General features: G+C 44.7%; 1 protein-coding gene across 1 annotated transcript in view; it reads left to right on the plus strand.

Moving 5' to 3' along the window:
• LOC108041329 (MOXD1 homolog 2) overlaps nucleotides 1-18,317 on the plus strand; it is a 109,654-nt gene that overhangs the window by 89,470 nt on the left and 1,867 nt on the right. Inside the window, exons 6-10 of the mRNA XM_017119222.2 lie at nucleotides 788-983; nucleotides 6,019-6,188; nucleotides 6,262-6,424; nucleotides 8,032-8,167; nucleotides 16,221-16,389. Of these exons, the coding sequence (XP_016974711.1) occupies nucleotides 788-983; nucleotides 6,019-6,188; nucleotides 6,262-6,424; nucleotides 8,032-8,167; nucleotides 16,221-16,389 (834 nt within the window). The remainder of the gene's footprint in view (nucleotides 1-787; nucleotides 984-6,018; nucleotides 6,189-6,261; nucleotides 6,425-8,031; nucleotides 8,168-16,220; nucleotides 16,390-18,317) is intronic.

Here is an 18,317-nt window from a genome sequence, read left to right on the forward strand (position 1 = left end):
GAGAAAAAAGTCTACACGGAGTCTCGATTACCCTAGAATATTACTAAAGATTTAAAAAAATCTGAGCCTAAGCTTCATTCTCCAAGGTATTCACTACTACCTACTGATCTAAAAGATAACCCGACTTTAAAAAGCAAAGTATATTTAAAATTTAAACTTATCTCTTACATTTTCGAATTTTCTTCGAGTCCTTAAAGTAAAGAAAATCCCATTACTGACTGTATTCATCTAAGGATCGTTCGTCATAAACATCTTACTCTTAATGTAATGCAAATTAATATGAAATAAATTCATATCTGATGACTGAAGCGTGAGCGGAAGGACTTCTCCTTACTCATTCAGAGAATGCATACTCCCAGATCTTATAGAGCATACCGAAAAAATAAATACCTTGGCCCTATTGGCCCCTGACCTCTCCGGCATGGCTCATGCTTTCGTTTTTCGAGCAGCTCGACGACTCAGGGCATGGTTTTCATAATTTCATCAGAGGAGCGCCATAATGCAGTGGCATGTTATGGCTGCTGTCCGCCCGGGGCGCTCGGCAATGCAATTGAATGGCAATGGACGAGATGGGGAAGGGCGGGGCGCGGGAACGGACGGAGGGCTCCTCCGATGGCTGCATTTAAATTGCACATGGCCATGGCATCCACTTCCGCTCGGCCCGACCCCCAACTTATATATACTCATGTGCGAGTATAAAAACAAACACTCAACATATTCCCCCGTCCCATCTGTATGTCCCTTTTTTCCGCTGTTTTTTGTCATTTTTTTGGACTTCTTTTCGCAGGGATTTACGTATCCACATGAGGCTGGCTACCCGATCGAGTCGCGACAGGCGAAATATTATTTAATGGAGACCCATTACAACAATTTGAAGCCCGACTTTGCCCAATTGCACGCCAGACAAATGGCGGATAATTCGGGTTTGAAAATCTACTTCACGCACGTCCTGCGACCCAACGATGCTGGCATACTGTCAATCGGTAAGTATGCCCCCCCACCCCTCGCAAAACAAAGGGGTTTCCATATGCATATATATAAATTGCAGCTGTGTGGGCCAACGGGTGCGAGTGCGAGGGCAGCTGCTGCCCTTTTGTATATTTTATGCGACAGGGCGGCGAGGAAGGACTTTCCATATATGTGCAACTCATGTCATGCAATTTATGAGATTGCCGAGTGGACTAGAGCGGCCACGGACGGGTGTGGAATGGCAGGTCTAACCGCATTGGTGGGGCTAGTAAAACAAAAGCTTATGACTTTACCCAGCTTGTCCAAATGCGGTTTAGAAGCGCTCGAGTGTGGGTGTTTGTATCTATGTGGATGGGTTGTCTGCAAAAACAGCCATAACAACAAACAAAAGAGATAAATCCTGGGAAGGAGCAACCAGACAGCAATTTAACTACCTTTTATCCACCATGAAAGTTTATATCGTCACAATTTTAATACGAGTACGCCTGTCAGACAATGGAAAGGCTCTACTTTTTTTCAGCCGCTCCAAATTGCTAACAAATAGATTTTAATTTTAAATTTGGCGTTTGCTGGACATAGACATACACGCATCCAAATCAAACAACTCGAAGGACTTGGCATGTGCCTGTAGTCGAAACAATAGCAGAAAGCTGAAACTTTCTAGCCAAGCAACTAAATAATTCAAAAAGCCAAAGGTTCGGTGCTGCCAGTAACAGTTCATTGTGAATAGTTGCAGCGAGGGTTTCTCCCTCACTTTTTAATATAAATTATAATTCGAATAATTATAACTTTATAATAAAAAACCAAAAGTTTAGAATCCTTAAGAATTTTAATGTCAATTGTTAATGATGACTGCGAGTATAATAAGCAATAAATCCCACATATTACAAACTCAAACCATTCTATAAAATGAAGATACATTTATTAACCAATTTCCTTGGCAGTCGTTATCTTTAACGTCCTTGAGATTCCTACGCTTTTGGCTCAATTATCATATTTCCTAGCTTATCCATCAGCAATTTACAGGCACCTCGGCGTATTTCCCTCGTATTTTCCCCACCCAATGCCTAAGCGCTTTTTGAGTACTTCTCAGCCACACTCCGTTGCACCGCCCATCTGAATCCAGCAACGACCCACGTGAACCACCTGAAATTCTTCAGGTACTCAATTTTTTTATATTCATTGTGTGGTTCGTGAGCAGGCAGAGGATAACTAAAATACTAATTTCACTTTAGAATTTATTTCTATTTTTTTCCTGCTGGTCGTGCTGGGTTCTTTCGCCTGTTTGTTTTTGGCATTTTCGGGTGGTTGTGGTGGGTGAAAGGGGGCGTGAGGGCCCTCCCACCGGCCTGTCCCTGCTGTTGTTGCTGCAATTGTTATTTCACTTTTGTTGAGAGTCACGCAAACCAATATAACTTTTCCCCAACCGCACAGAGAGACATGGCCGAAGCGCTAAATAAGAAGGTGGACAGGGGAGAGCGGGGGGCATGGACGGTTGGTAGAACTTCGTCTACTTACATTTCTTCCATCTTTTTTTTGAGTAGGTGTTGCCAAAACTTCCGGAGTAGAACGCTGAAGCACAGCGAAAAACAGAAAGAGAAGTGGATTAATACATCTTGATAGAAAAATACAATTTGGGAAAGCCGAAAACAGAGGAACATTTCGGTTTATTCCGGGGCCGATTTGAGCGGAAGGAGAAGATCCGATTCGGTGGGCTTTAGGGGCGGCAGACGGCATTTGCCATTGAAATATTTAATTGGAATTTAACGCATACCACGCACACAAACACATTTGCAGGGGCAAGTCAATAAATAAAAAATGAGGAAAGCCATAGCGAAAAATAAAACGTTGGCTACAATTTTCTCCTGGTTTGCTATAAATTGAATTACGGAGCGTACGGAATCAGTGGGGGAGGGGGTGAGGAGGGGCTAAAGCCAAAGCTCTCGGGTCCCACACGCATAAGTAGCTGCGAAATTGCTACGTTTCCGGTCTATTTCCGTCCCTCTCTCCGAGTCGTCTGTCTCGCTCACGCTGGCTGGGGCAAAATTTAATTTCAATTTAATTGGTTATTGATATAGCGCCCTGGTGTATGCAGCGAATCTGTGATTAATGTTGCGGCTTGGCGAATTTTTATGGCACCTTGGAGATGGGAGCTCGAAGATGGGGCGAAACAAATGAGGTTGGGACATGTTAAGCCTGCTTGGGGAGTGTAATCTGCAGCTCAAAGCTTATCGAAAAATGAGTGAACATCCATTGATCAGCAGAGGGTAGCAAAAGAGGAAAATTTATGATATGGTTACTACATACGGACACTTCACAGGAATATTCATTAACGAAAAATACAGAACACAAATACTTAAGCCACTTACAATTCATCTATAATTTTAAAGTTAAGTCTGATAAAATAGACTTTCATTAACTTTGATTACTTTTTTTTCAAACATTTTAAAAGCTTTTGAGGGCGTCCTGATATCAACGACAAGCTATGTTTGTACTTCGGCACTAGTAGTCCAAGAAAAGTAAAAGTTCATATAAACACTCAAGTTTATACGTGTCTTTCAATAGAAGTGCTCTCAAATATGCAGTTCATTTAATTCAGCATAAAATGAGATAGAAATACCCGATAAAGTTACTGCCACAGAATTTATTTGACCCAAAAATGCTTTTTCCAAATGTGATTACGGGGCCAAGTTTTAGTCAGCAATTGTGGTGTCGAAATATACAAATATATTGCTGATATATGTGTTGCCCATGGACGCTAATCAAATTGTTTTGCCTGCCAGGCGGGAGTCTCTGTTTTTGGGACATAAAGTGAGTGAGATGACGCTTTGACACAAATTGCCATTTAAAATAATTAGAAAAGTTGCAATCGGACATTTTTGCATTCTGCCATTTGCCGTGTGCTGGCTGTCAACATGCAACTGCCGAAACCCCTCCCCGCCGACTCCAAGCCCTGGATGGCAGCGTTAAATATCGATTTGGAAAATATGTGTAGTTATGAATTGCGAGCGAGCTTGTCCCCGCCGCGCTTTGGGCCAAATCAAATAGAAATAGAGCCAATCCCCGTCCGTCCTTCGGCCATGCCAGTGAATTTCGTCATGCTTCGCATGGCCAATATTGAATTTTGATTTAATGAATGGAAATTTGCAGAGACGCAATGCGAGGAATAGAGACAGAAATGGAATTGAAATGAATCCGAACGAATTCGAAACTCTGATGGCCAGCCATTTCACAGCGAGAGCTCTCTGTGCGCTTTGATAATATTCAAATGGACTGATCGAATTGAAAGTTAATGGAAATCAATTAAAGGATGCCCGCAAAACTTTTACCGACTCTCGTCAAAGTGTCTCCAGAAGACGATAAAACTTCTTAAATGAGAGCTTATCGTTTGGGGGAGCTCGCATGAATCGTAATTTTCAATTAAATTGATGACAGAGAATTTTAGTATCATAAAGTCCTGCCGAGCTCGCCCCCTCCTCCTCGCATGGTAGATTGATTGATTTTGTTCGCGTGACATTTTGTAAAATGACCAAAAAGTAAGAGCCCGGGAACGTCGAGGTGGTCGAGCTCAGTGGAAACTTTTTAAAGCCATCACGGCATAGTTAAACAATTTTTTGGTAATTGAATATTGATTCCCTGCTACATGACAAAGCCAAAACCCATTCGGTGGCCACTATGAAAATTAATAGAAATAATCTTCCCAACAAATATGCAGAGCAAATTTACATACATTCAAATGTATAGATATACACATATAGTTATGGATGTGGGTTGGCGGGCGTAAAATTCAATTCATTACGTAATATTCTGGCCGTTGAGGTTGTTAAATTGCAAAAAGGAAAGCACATCAGCGAGCCAAATGGATATTTTATGCAAAAGGTTTTAAAGTTAATATTTTTACGTAGGTTCAATGGAATTAAAGAGGATGAGCCGGAGCGGAAAAAGTAGCAGAATGAATGTAGGTCAGAGGTATGGGGAAGTGGAAAGTTGTAAAAAAATGGGAAACGCAATCAAAAATAATTAATGCGATTGGAAACTAATCTTAAATTGGAATATTTTATATTTAAATTGGCTTTCCTTGTGCACGCAATTGATCAAATTTCGATTAGAAAATATTTTTAAAATATAAAGTAAAATGTAAGGAAGAGACTTAGGTCGAGATGTGTCCATTCAAATAGTAAAAAGTTTCAGCTGATAGGAGATTGTTGTAATCAAGTTGTAAGGATAAAGGATTTAAACAATATTTAAGCTCAGATTTACGAGGCTGACACAGTAAGAGAATAACGCAACACCCAAAAATGGAAATCAATTGCCGGCTGAATTCAGAATTGGGCTCCTCCAGCAATGCCAAGTATTTCCCGCGAGTATTTTGATTGGCATACTATCACCCCAATCCCCCCAGCCCGCTGGCTCCCACGCACAACAATTGAAATGCCAAACAGCCGAGTAGCAGCCGGGAGAAGAGCGGCAAATTTATATGTAGCACATGAATTTCAAATATTTTTTCAGCTTGGCAGGCGACATGCGGCCCTAATTGAGTGTGGGGAGCATCGGGGAAATGGCCCGGGGGAGCCAAGGTCCTGTGTATGAACAATATTCCACAACATTTAACTAATTGAACCAACGAGGGGCAAACATTGCGCCCCAAAAATTGAAAAATACTAAATTTGATTTGTGAAGAATTTCTTGAAAAGATGGAAGGCCCCTAATTGATGTGTGGGTGGGACGGTGAGAGCCGACTGCATCGACAAAGTTGTTGAAACATCAAAAGCAGCAATTAAAATGTAATTACACGTTCTGCGACAAATCGAATTAAAAAATCAGCGTTCAAAGTTAAATAGAGTGTCGAGTGCAGGCGGGCGGTTGTGGGCGCGGAGACACACTGATGAGCGATGATAACGAGGTTGGGGTTTTCACATTCCGTGCTTTCGGGAGGGACCGCCGTTAACCATGACAGCTTTTAGCAGAGCTCCTCACTCGAACCCCGGCGAACCGTTAATTAAAAGCACCGAAACGTTTTTGAAACCAACTGAATTTCGCTCTCCGCAGGAATGGACCCCAACTGGCGACACATCATCCCGCCGGGCCAGAAGCGGGTCGTATCCGAGGGCCAGTGCATCGAGGACTGCACCGGCTACGCCTTCCCCCAGCAGGGCATCAACATATTCGCGGTGATGATGCGCACCCACCAGATCGGCAAGGAGGTTAAGCTGCGCCAGGTGAGTGCCCTTGGATACTGTACTTAAAGTGCAATGCTAATGAGCTAACCTCTGCTCCTAACCCCGTTTCCAGATTCGACAAACCGAGGAGCTGCCGCCAATTGCACACGACAGCAATATAGATGTTGCCTATCAGGACTTTCGACGTTTGCCACAATCGGTGCATTCCATGCCCGGGGATAGACTCATCGCCGAATGCATTTATGACAGTTCGTCACGAAAGGCAATTACCCTGGGTAAGTGCTCGGGGAGTAAATATACGTATATATGTGCCCAGTGTGGTACTGCACAGAAGAAGGCGCACCCCGACCCAAGCAGCCATTAAGATTGCACAAAATTCAGTAAATTGTAAAAGGCGAGGACGAAGCCTGCAGAGCAGTCCCAACATTGTCGTGAGCGAAAATGTTCTATGAAATTGCCGATGGCGCTGGGGCGTAAACAGGGGGGGTTGTGTAAACAGGCAGCGGCAACGGTGAGCAATCGTCGTTATGACACATTTAAATCAGCCAAACGATATGCGACAGGCGGCGGTCTGAGGAGCAGGAGACCGTTGCACACGAAGGCCCAAGACAAAGGCGACGGCCACTCTTTGGCAGAGGAGGAGCAGGTGGATCCTGCCGGCGAAGACAGAGCAGCCACGTCATTGTAAAATACATAAACCGAGACAGGGAAACATTTCACTTAGCTCAGGGAAGGGGAGACAGGTGCTAGGGCGGGTGCAGTGGGTGAGGGCGTGAGTGTGAGTGCATTGGGGGCGTATCCCTGCTCTGCTCCTGTTGTGACAGCTGCTCAGGACTCCAACGAAATGGACAATGCGGTACAATGGCGTAGTGGAGTCTGGATAGAGGTTGTTATTAATGAGATTGGAATAGTGGAAGATGGCAAAATGTGGAGCTGACACAACAGACAACGATAATGGAAAGAACTGATTTTGAAGGATGGAGAACTGGATAGTGAACCAACTGAAATTCAAATCGATGAGAACGAACAAATGCTTAGCAGCAATACTTATTTGTTTGGCTAGTTTAAAATTGTAAATGTGTATGAAAAGTAAAAACAAAGCTAAAAAAGTCCTTGTTTCTGTTTATTAAAAGTTTTGCAATTACAATATGTTATAAGTTTTAGTCTTACAAAGTTCATGACTGTGTCGCCAGAACCAACCATTCCACTACAGTCCCATTTTTTTCTCCGTGAAGTGGTAGAAAAAAGCACCTAACGTAAATTTGACTTTCTTGCTTGCTTGCACAAATTCAAACACAAACTACACAATTCAACCGGCGAGAAAGAAAGAAATGGGGGAGTGGGGGTTTGCGAGGCGAGTGACAAGTCTCAATAGAGACACACGGATTCTTAATAGACAATCGTAACGATGTTGCACCGTACAGAATGGAACAGAACAAGACAGATCCGTAGACAGTGAGCAAGTCAGTGAGGCGTGCGCCCGGAAAAATAAAGCGGCACCCGACTGAAACTCAAATAATGCCCGTGAAGGCAGCAAATGGTGGCCGCTTCTGTTCCCGGCCATCAGCATCAGCGCTGTCTCCATTTTGCAATATTATTATGATGGCGCCTTGGCTGTTTTACTGGGCTGCCAACTGCAGCGGCCGCTTAATTTTGTCCTTTGTTGCGAGCCAGCCAAGCCGGCTTGAGCCGGAGGACGAGGACCAGGGCCAGGACGAAGTCTTACCTGGCCAGCCAGCCAGGAAATTGTCCCCCATTTTTTGCATTCTACCGGGCTGGGCATGGGCATGGGCATGGGCTCGGGGAAAGCCTGCTTTTGTTTTTCACAGCTGCATTTCTTATGCATTTCGTCTGATTCCCTGTTCTCCCTCCTTTCGCACAGGTGGACTTACCATGAAGGAAGAAAGCTGCACGGTGCTGACACTCTACTATCCACGCCAGAAGAAGCTGACAACGTGTCACTCACTGCCGAGTCTGCCCACAGTGTTGCACTCGCTTGGCATCGAGCAACTGGCAACGTAAGTACTTCATTTTCCCCTCCGCCCCATCAAAGTTGCATGGATAGTTCTGGGTGGGCGCACTCGGGATCCGATGCCGATCCGGGGCTAATGAAAATTGACACATTCCAAATAAGAATATGTATCATGGAGAGCATGAATTTCAAAGGGAAATGGAATTCATTATGCCGAGGGTCTATCGAGCGAGATCGAATGCCGTAAGTGGCTAACAGAGGTATCAATAAGTACTTTAAAGGAATATTATTACAGTTTCGCTCGTGTGCTTTTAAAAAGATATTATCATGTGCACTAGCAAATAATTAATCGCCGAAGTAGTTTAATCCCTGAAAGATAGCACCATACTCCTCCCATCAATTAACTCGCTATTCACATTCAATTTGGATCCATTGTAGCTTCTCTTGTCCTCTTTACCTCTTCACCTCTTCCTCGTCCTGTACTCTTCATTCCGCCCACTCGACGATGTCGGGACTCGGCTTGTGTATAAGGAAATTCGGTTTATTCCTCTGTTGACTAAAGTAATTGGTGATTTAATGATGTTGTTGCATAACCAAATCACCTAACGAACTCGCAGTGGCAGCCAAAGAGAGCGACAGGATGGGGAGTAGTGGGTGGACAAGAGGTCGGGTCCTCGTTGCCGTACTCGGGTATTCTCAATTCTGAAGTATTTGCCTAACAAACAATCGGAAAATGAACTGAGCACTGCACCCAGCTCTGCTCTAATTGAGAATTGTGAATGTGGAAAAATAAATTACGAGACAGCAGCAACCCACGACCTCGCTGGAGAGACCTCGCTTTTATTTAGAAAATATTGATTTCTATTACCGTCAAGTGCTAAATAAACAGCAAACAGGACCCGTCCTGCCACCCAGCCTCTCAACCAGCCATCACTCAGCCGTCATTCAGGGTCCATTCAGGGTCCTTTAACCACCACCCCGCACTTGACTCTTCGATGGCTTCGGTGGTGCGGCCCCGTCGGTCTAGTGTAAATCAGCACGAGCCCATAAATATTGTATTAAAGCGTGCGCTGAAAATTAGTCGAAATTAAGCCAGAGTCAAGGCAAGGACGAGGCACGCCCTATTAATCACTTCGTATTGACACTGGCCAGGTCCGAGTCGAATCAAGCCAAATCAAAGATAATTTTCTTCGGTCTGCCGTAGCTCTCCACCGCAAATCAAAGTAAACGGCATAAATGGATTACGGTTAGTCTGGGCAAAAAGGTAAGGAGCGGAAAACATGGCCACGTAAATGAGTTACCAACGAGGAAGGGGCAGCTGAGGCTGCGATTACATTAAGATGAAAGGCGACGGTTGAAAGTGTTAGTTAGGTATTTGCGGCTTGATTGGTTTTGGACAAGATGGAAATGAAGGAATCCCAACCGCTGCCTTTGAAAAGGGGCAAGCAGAGGTCTTTGAAACATCCAATAAATTAAAAACCGCCGGATCCTATCATATTGCAACGCATTTCATGCCCCTAAGCCCGGACAATCGAAGCGGGCAAACACAAACCCATCATCTACTGGCTTTGTCTGCCTACAACTTTTTGTTGTAAGTGATTGTGGAGCGGAGGCCCAGGGCGCTTGCATTGGCTTTTTGTCCAGACAATGTCCACTTCATGGACTCATGGACTCATGGACCCCAAACACCGTCCTCCCATCCACCCGACGACATCTGAACTGAACTGCGTGTACCCGAAATCGACATGAATTGATAAAGTCATTTGCAATTGTCTGTCGTTATGGGACTGCCACAGCCGGAATCGGGAGGAGACGGGTTCAGGCCTTGTTTCGGGCCATCTCCGCTCGTGTTATTGTTGCCGTTGTTGTTTCACGCGCTTGTTGTTGTTTGTTTAATACATTGCCCGCCCCGCATTGTCGCTGTTCTTGCTATTGTTGTCGGTCAGTTATTATGGCCACTGCAATTTTGTAGCGCTTAATGTCCGGCTACGGGTCTGAGGTCTGAGCCCCTTTTCCGGGCCGGATCCGGGCTGAGTCTGGGTGGCTCCAGGGCCCGGGCTCCTGCAACCGAAAGTGCGAATGCGATATGCGGATTAAAATTCATAATGAAAACCCGAACGACAGCAAACGAACGAATTCAGTAGGTTGGGGACTGGAAGTGATGGAAATTCAACAGACCCAACTTTCAATGGGAGGTGGGGCGAGCCGAGGACTGCGGCTCCTATTTGTTCTATGTCTAGATCGCCCGCAGGTACCGCATGTTGTGCGCTTCAGGTTTAATTAAACAATGATAGTATACGAACACAACCGAAACAATAACATAGTTTTACTCCTGGAAAGGGAGCGCGTATATGTGGTTCAATAATAGAGTTGCCTGTGTGAACTGAAAACTTGTCAATTCTGTTCAATTTTAGGGTAACTCAACTAGCAAATTTAAAATTTCGCAAAAACTCTATCAAATAAGATTACATTAGGGTCCGCTTTCTCCTTGTTATGGTAGGCTAACAGTATGTTGTAAACTTTAAATTTACGTACGATTTCTCAGCTTAAGACTTTTTATAAGTTCACAATGACTGCGAGAAAAGGGAACCAAATATAATAACTCTTTTATCAACACATTAACATAAACGAAGTGTTTGGCCCATTTAACGGTTCTACTCATTAAATTATACTCAGCATTCTGCTACAACTACACTTCAGTAAATTGATGGTTTTTATCTTCTGGTTCACACAACACTGGCTGTATACAACCGGTGGCTCGTTCAGATTTGGCATGCCACGCTGAATGATAAGCTAATGATGCACACAGGTCATAGCCAGCAGCATCGGGCGACCAAATTGAGGCTCAATTGGTCTGCAACTAATGTAATTATAAGCCACTTGCAAATGCCAGCCGGTATCCTCCCAATCAGACGCTCCCCTCGCCCCTCCCCTCACCACCCGACTCTGACCCGGGATGCTTATTGTGGTTGAAATTCAATTTAACTTGATACGCACAGATTTTCGACGAGTGTATCAAAGGGGTTTCCAAAATTGTTTGCAGTTCAACTGTGGCCCAATTGACCAACACACAGACACACTCAGTCAGAGCGAGATGCGACACAATAACGAAAGTGGTGATGATGGACCCGGCCGGGGGGGGTGGATATAGGGGAGAATTATGGGCGCCCATCAGAAGGCAGGACCACGTTGTCGTCGTTGTCGTTGTCGTCGTCATCATGCAAAACTCATTGAAGTCGTTAGCGAGCGTCGGGGCCCAAGGACATAAAGCACACAATGCGTCCGAAAAGGGGTGGCGAATGGGGGTTGGTAGGGATGTGTGCGGGGGTGCAGTAGCAGGCAACAGGACATCGGCTGGCTGGGACCTGCAACGCAGCACAGTGAGAAACGATTCTAGAATAGTTGGCAAAGAAGTTACAACTGTGACGTTCCCTCAATTCAGGTCGTATGAATAATAACATTCTATCTTTTGTGTTTTCTTGTGACTAGGTTGTCCTGATAGAAACGGAGCTTGCTTGTTTCATTAGTCCTGCATCTAATCACCGATAATTGCGATTAGGGATAGGGCAACTTTAAAATTTTAATTGCCAAAAGATAGGATCATTTTTTTCACTTTATAATATAATATTTTAGGATTACTTACTTAATACGTTTTCTTTCGGTGGACCTGCGGAATCGCAGAGCTTCATTGATCATGCGCCCAATCGCTACCTCCTCACCGCCACATACTCGCACACGGTTCATTCCCTTTCACGAGTCCTTTGGCCAGCGCCTGATTCCTGAATCGCTCCGATGGCCGGGCCGATTGCCCCGTTATTGGCTTAATTTACGTTTTACGTTTTGGGGTTTTGTTGCCTGATTTTTCCTTGCGGCCCGACGACCATTTCGGGTGCGCTTTTTCGAGCGCCAAACGAAACGAACGCGTCGGAAAAAAGGGAAAACCAGAAAAAATAATGTGATAGTGGTTTTTACAATTTACGCACTTGCCATGGCCACTGAAATTAATTTTAATTGTACGTGCGTTTGTATCTGCCCCGCCACTGGCCTGGATCTGGTGCCGGCATTAAAATCAAAGTAATTATTCAAGTTGTGTGCATTTCCACTCCCGTTCTCTGTGTCCTCTGTTGTTTTCCCTGCCCACCCGCCTGCCTTTGTTTATTGGCGTTTTCTGTTTGTTGAGCTACGCAAATTGGCTTCATTTTATAGTGCTTGCCGTTGGGTCGCAGCTTTCGTTAATTGTTTGGGGCTGAGTGATATAGATATCCTCTTTGTGCCCAGTTTCCTCTTCCCAAAAGGGAGCCTCATTAAGGCTCATGATATCCTTTATTACTTTATGACTTCTCCTTCGCGGCTATGCCTTCATCTTTGCATATCAGATGACTTGGCTGCACACACGGAATTTTTCGGCTTTACGGCTCCCTTCGCTTTGTTATCGATACTCCTTGCGTGGCTCATCGCAATTATCCAGCGAGGCGTTTCCTTCGCAGCGCAGCCCCATCTTGTTAAGTTTATACTTTTAAGAGGCGTAAATATCAAGGCCAAATCTGGTTGATGTTGGAAAACGGCTTTAAAACTTTATTATGCTTTCTTTGATTTAATTCATCAAAAAGGCTAATTATTTTGTGCTGAATATGGTTATTTAATTATTGAATTTCTCTGTTTTTTGCAATAAAAAGCCAGCCATATGGCTTGCCAATTCAGTAAACCGTTAGTATTGGTATCAAGTGCTTTATACCTAATTAAATAATATTCCAATGTTCAGTGGAGTGTTATCAAAATTAAACCGAATATGCATTTTTAAACTTCCAATAAGCTCACCCACCCCCACTGGACAGGCCATATTTTGACCAATCGATGCCAAAATACAAAAAATTGATTTTATTAAAATCATTAAAAAAATATTAATATTGATATTTTGCACTAGCTATGATTCACTGTAATCGTGGTTAGTGTATTTATGTTCTTTTGTGGGTTTTTAACAGCCAGATTGATCTTAAATCCATTTTGCTCCCCCCGACCCTGTCCATTTTAGTTTTCATTTGTCATCAAGAACGGTCATTCGGTCGTTATGCCAATTGCAATTGCATTCGGGTTCAAAATTGAATTCTGCCCCCATGCGAACAGGAGGTTATAAATGCTCATGGACATACACTTGGATTCCACAAGAGCCACTGTACCACGCCCCCTCCGCCTCCTTTGCGGAATTGCGCCGTCGTCATAACGCTACATAAATAAACCCATTGCAAAGCGCATTGCAGTTGGAACCCGAAGTGGAATGGATGTGCATGCGGATTGGCACAAGAAGTGCAGCAGGAGCTGGAGCTGCTGCTGGAATCCATGACCATGGCCTAGAGCTGGTTCCGCTCGAAATGCATTTCAGGCTGGCATTGTGATGTGCCATTGGATTTTATAATCAACAATGCCAAACCAGTGACTCCCCAACTCCCAATCCCACTCAGAGCCCGGCATCCTTTGTCCTGCCGAATGTTGCTGCTGGCTAGTTGGCTGGATTCCTGTTGCTGCTGGGCCATCATTTTAATTATACTGAGTGCCAATGAAGTCAATGGCGATAAGGCTAAAACGCCGACGATTGATGCCGCACAGCGGGGCGTTCGAGTGGTGAGTGGGGGCGGGGCTACATCCTCTCTAGGATGTTATCCCGTTTTTACATTACCGACATCTGTGGGAGTTTCCACTGCATTTATATTTATTGTATGTGTGTGGGAGGTCACGGCAGCTTCGGTTACGGTCATGCAGGCCGGATATATTAGCAAGCGAACCTTGCACCCCGCCCTCAACTTCCCCCGACACCCATTCAATGAACCGCAAAACACCAAATGTAAAAGGGAGATGCACTGCAGATACACAGGGAGAAAAGTGCCTCGCCCAGCACGAACATCTTCAACTTGCATGAATGCAGGACTTTACATGTAGGAAATATTATGCAAGCACAAGATGCATGATACACTAAAAACTAAGTTCAAAGAAACACTCCGACTAGCAAATATAAATACCATATACATCACTTCAGGCCTCATAAGTTTAAATCTATTGCCAAAATAGCACTGCCGATTTGTTCGAGTGCACTGCACTGCCGCAAAACAGATGGACAGGGAAACGGCCGAGCCATATATTATTTTATATTATTATTATTGCGGGACGGAGGACATGGATCCGGGCCGCACGGACATGGACATGCGGGCCGACTCGCACAAGTGGCCAGCGCCATTAGAGGAGGCTGGCGGGAGGGGGGTTTTGCAATCAATCCGCAGACATTAATATTTTTCGTGTTTCCAACCGCAAATTGTTGCGGCTGTTGCAGCGGCACTTCAACCCCCTCCCCCCTGGTTTGCTCGCCGCAGGAGTCAACCCCCTGCCACCCCCGGCACCTTTCTCCATTCGGAGAGGACTATCGCAGACAACCCCCGATGCGGATTGAGTGGAATCATAAATTAATTAAAAGAGATTTGTTTGCGGCTTGCAAAGGATTCTGCCAGCCGCCAAAAACAACTCGCAGGATAGCAAGAAGAAAATGTGCGTTGCTCGCTCTGTCTCCCTTCCGCTGGCTATGTGTGTGGGCTCTATGAAATTAAAGCAACATTTTTCGTAATGCCCGGCAAAGAACAAAATTAATTAGCCTAATTGTAAGGGCGGGCGGACATGTCGAGGGGCAGACAGCTCTGAGCCAACCAAACCAAACCAAACGAAACGAAGCGAAATGAATGAATGGAGGGAATGAATGAGATGAGATGAATATATAGCAGGAATTTATATTGCACAACATCCTGACCAGTGGTGTAGCGAACAGAAGGGGTGAAGCGATGATACGGGCTTTCTTCAACAGGGAATTAAATAATAAATCCATTAAGAGCCAACTCTTCTAGGAATTCTTTTCAGCGAGTACAAAGCCGGAAATGATAAGACAATTACAAAATATGCTGCTGAAAATAATCTTTTTTCCAAAATATAAGCATGTATAAGAAATACAATTAAATAAGTTTATTAGTAGAAATTGGATTTTAACATTTTAATTGATTTATTTTGTTAGATTCTTTCCACTCGTTTTTTTCATAGTTAAAGATTGATAATAGGCTAACAAATAAATGATAATCCCAATATCTATTATATGGAAGATGAAGATTGACAAAAGGCTAAATACAATCCTTTTTTTGCCCTTCTTTAAACTACTTTACCTTTGTGACTTTCACTTTACTACTACTTATCAATGTTACATAAAAGGGTTCTTCTGCTTCATTTATCAATGTGTTCAATTCGCTCTCTGAGCTTTCTAAGGGTCTGTACCTTTTGTAAAATCGGAGCAATCTCACGGCAACTAATGACAATAAATCAGTTCAAGTCTGAGTCTAAAAAAGCCACTTCGAAGCCTTTGAAATACCATGATAAATAGGGAATCCTAAGTAAAAACAGAAATCAAATTAAACAGCCAAATTATACATATTTGTTATGGGAGAAAGACCCGGAGAAGCAGGATTGACGCAATTGAATAATCAGCAAACAAACGGAGCCACAGAAATGACTTTCCTGAGCCAATCCATTAGTCATCTCCCTTGGCTCTTCTAGTTGGGGGTTTCCAACCCCGGACTACGCCACTGATTGCCTGGCGCTGAGGTTTTACACTTTTGGCCCATTTGTTAGGTTTTTCTTCCCCTCGAGGTCTCTGCCCCGGTTCGTGTGCGGTTTTTATTTCGCTTTGGCAGACCGAAATTGTAACAACGTATTTGACGCGTCACAAATGAAAATCTAAAAGATTAATTAGCTCAAGTTTTTGTTCAGCGCGCGCCTTGCCCGACGAAAATCCGAGCGCAAATCTGCCAGGAATTACCGAGAGCAGGGAATCCTTCAGCCGGGGATCAGGACCACCCTCCCGCCTTCTCGATTCTGGGGTAAAAGTTGAAAATCTGCTGGCAAAGCGCCTTTTCGGGGTGGCAGACTTCTTCGGGACCCATGCCCATCGCACTTCGTTTTGCGAGTGTAATAAATTTTAAGTCCTAATCAAAGTTGACAATAATAATAAAGTTAATAATGTTATTTAGCGTCCTCGCCCTCTAACGCTCTCGTATCTCCGTCTTATCTTGCAGCGACTCGAACCCCGTGCTTATATCATCGCCACCCGAATTGGCCGGGATGACACTGGAGGCACGTCTGATATCCTACGACTGGGAAAATCAATTTGGCGAATTCCAGGAGGCCACACGCAAGGGCAGCTTCAAGCCCATCTGCTGGGGAGCCAAGAATCATGTGGTGCCGGTAAGTTAAAGCCAGACTTTTCGATTTATGCCCGACGATAGCGGGCGGAGCTTCAGAGCAGCGATAGCCCGAAGATGGAGTGCTCCACTTTTCCAGCAGCTAGATGGGGAATCTCCCTGTCCGCTCTGTCACAGTTGAAATCACATTAACCCTTTTTATCTATCTGGGCATCTCAATCTCGTCCTTCTTACTTCGCTCGTTCGCCCTAATCGCAGTGAACATTTCGCTCGCCCTGCTGCTTTACATCCATCAGCTTAATCAGCTAAATTGCTAGACAATATCTGGGATAATTTTTCTTGCTGCCATTTGATGGCCCCACCCCCACCTCCACCCCCACCCACACACACAGCAGCAGGACGCAGACAAGTGCTCATTTATTCATCGTGCAGGGAGGTGCAGCAGGGGAGTTAAAGCAGAAAAGACATTAGGGCCAGCCCACATCCCCACACCCCACATCCCCCATCCATCGGTTGGGGCAAAATGCGGGTAATGTCTACCGGAAACCGCACGTTATAAAGTGCAATCAATTGCATTGCGGCCATGGGCAGCGGCGTTCGTTCGAGTTTGTTAGGCGCCACTTTACGGCAGTCTGGAGCGTAGAGTGCAGAGTGGATAGTGGATAGTGGGTTTCCCTTTGGCTCGGCTGAGTCACATATATCAGGCCAACACACGTACGACTTCGACAACGATCATTCTAATGGGTCACAGTGAAGCGAGCCGGGAACAGGGCCAAGCCGGAGGACGATTCCCAGCCAGCTGGCTCTAATTCACGTCCAAAATGGTTTAGACCGACTGACTGAATGCTCCCATATGAGCATGATTCTCTCGCATTCTCTTTCTCCGCTTTTCTGGCGCTGCCTTAAATACTTTGCACTGTGGAAATTGTGGGAAATTGCTTAAGTTGGAAATTGTTGCCATTTTTATGCCACTGACTTGGCCTGGCGTTCACTTTGTGTTTTTCGCCTGTGGCTCTGACTTCGACTGTGGCTCTCGAGCAAAATTATCAACGCTTGAATTGCCATCGATTTTCCGTGCTATTGCGTTAAATGTTGTTGGCCGTTTCAGCTCGGTTCAGTTAAGTCTCTGCCACTTTTTTGCAGCTGTCCTTTAGTCAATAATTCATTGAAGAACTCACCCGGAGGCATCTCCCGGATCTCCCGCCCTCTGGCCACCCACTTGACGGACAGGCCCATCGAATTTGTAAAAACCCTTGGAGCGCCCAAATTAGCAGAAGAGCGAACAAAAAATCCCATAGTTCTGCGTGGGTGTGTGTGGGCAAAAGGTGAACGGCAGTTAAATGTAGCGGAAAATATACAGCGGCAAAAAGGTGACAAAGGAGCAGAAGAAGTCTGTGATTAGTTTTCACAAAGCTCTCAGATCCCGGGGTTCGGTGAGTCGGAAGGCCTAGTTCCTGGTCACAAAAAGATCTCAAGCTGACAAGCCGATGGGGCTCAGTGAGCAATGGGGTTGGGATTCAGCTCAACGAATTCCGGAGGCCCAACCAACTGAGAAATGCCCTGAAAACTGATTGATTGATATAAAGTTATGACCGAGGCCGAGCACCGTACAGCGCAATAAAGACTTTAGAACCAACTCCCTTATAAGCCCTCATTGTAGGTCAACTTAATTAGCATAATATAAAATATGGTAGCACACTTTTTTGGGCCTGCTTTGGCTATCAAAGCCGGCAAAGCGCAGCCCCAAAAAAGGCAAAAGCAGAGCAGAGAACCTAATTAGCATGTCAATCTCTGCACACAGACACGGGAAAATCTATGGCCTAGCTTTGGGACAGCCAGAAAATTAAGGCTAGCATGGAAAAAGAGCGAGCCATTAAAGCCCCAAATTTATGCATAAAACAAAATTGCACATTTTATGCTGTTCAACCTGAATGGCCATGGAAACAACGGCGGTGGCACAAACAAACACAC

This window comes from Drosophila rhopaloa, unplaced genomic scaffold, assembly GCF_018152115.1.
Source record: "Drosophila rhopaloa isolate 14029-0021.01 unplaced genomic scaffold, ASM1815211v1 contig_171, whole genome shotgun sequence".
Classification (NCBI taxonomy): domain Eukaryota; kingdom Metazoa; phylum Arthropoda; class Insecta; order Diptera; family Drosophilidae; genus Drosophila; species Drosophila rhopaloa.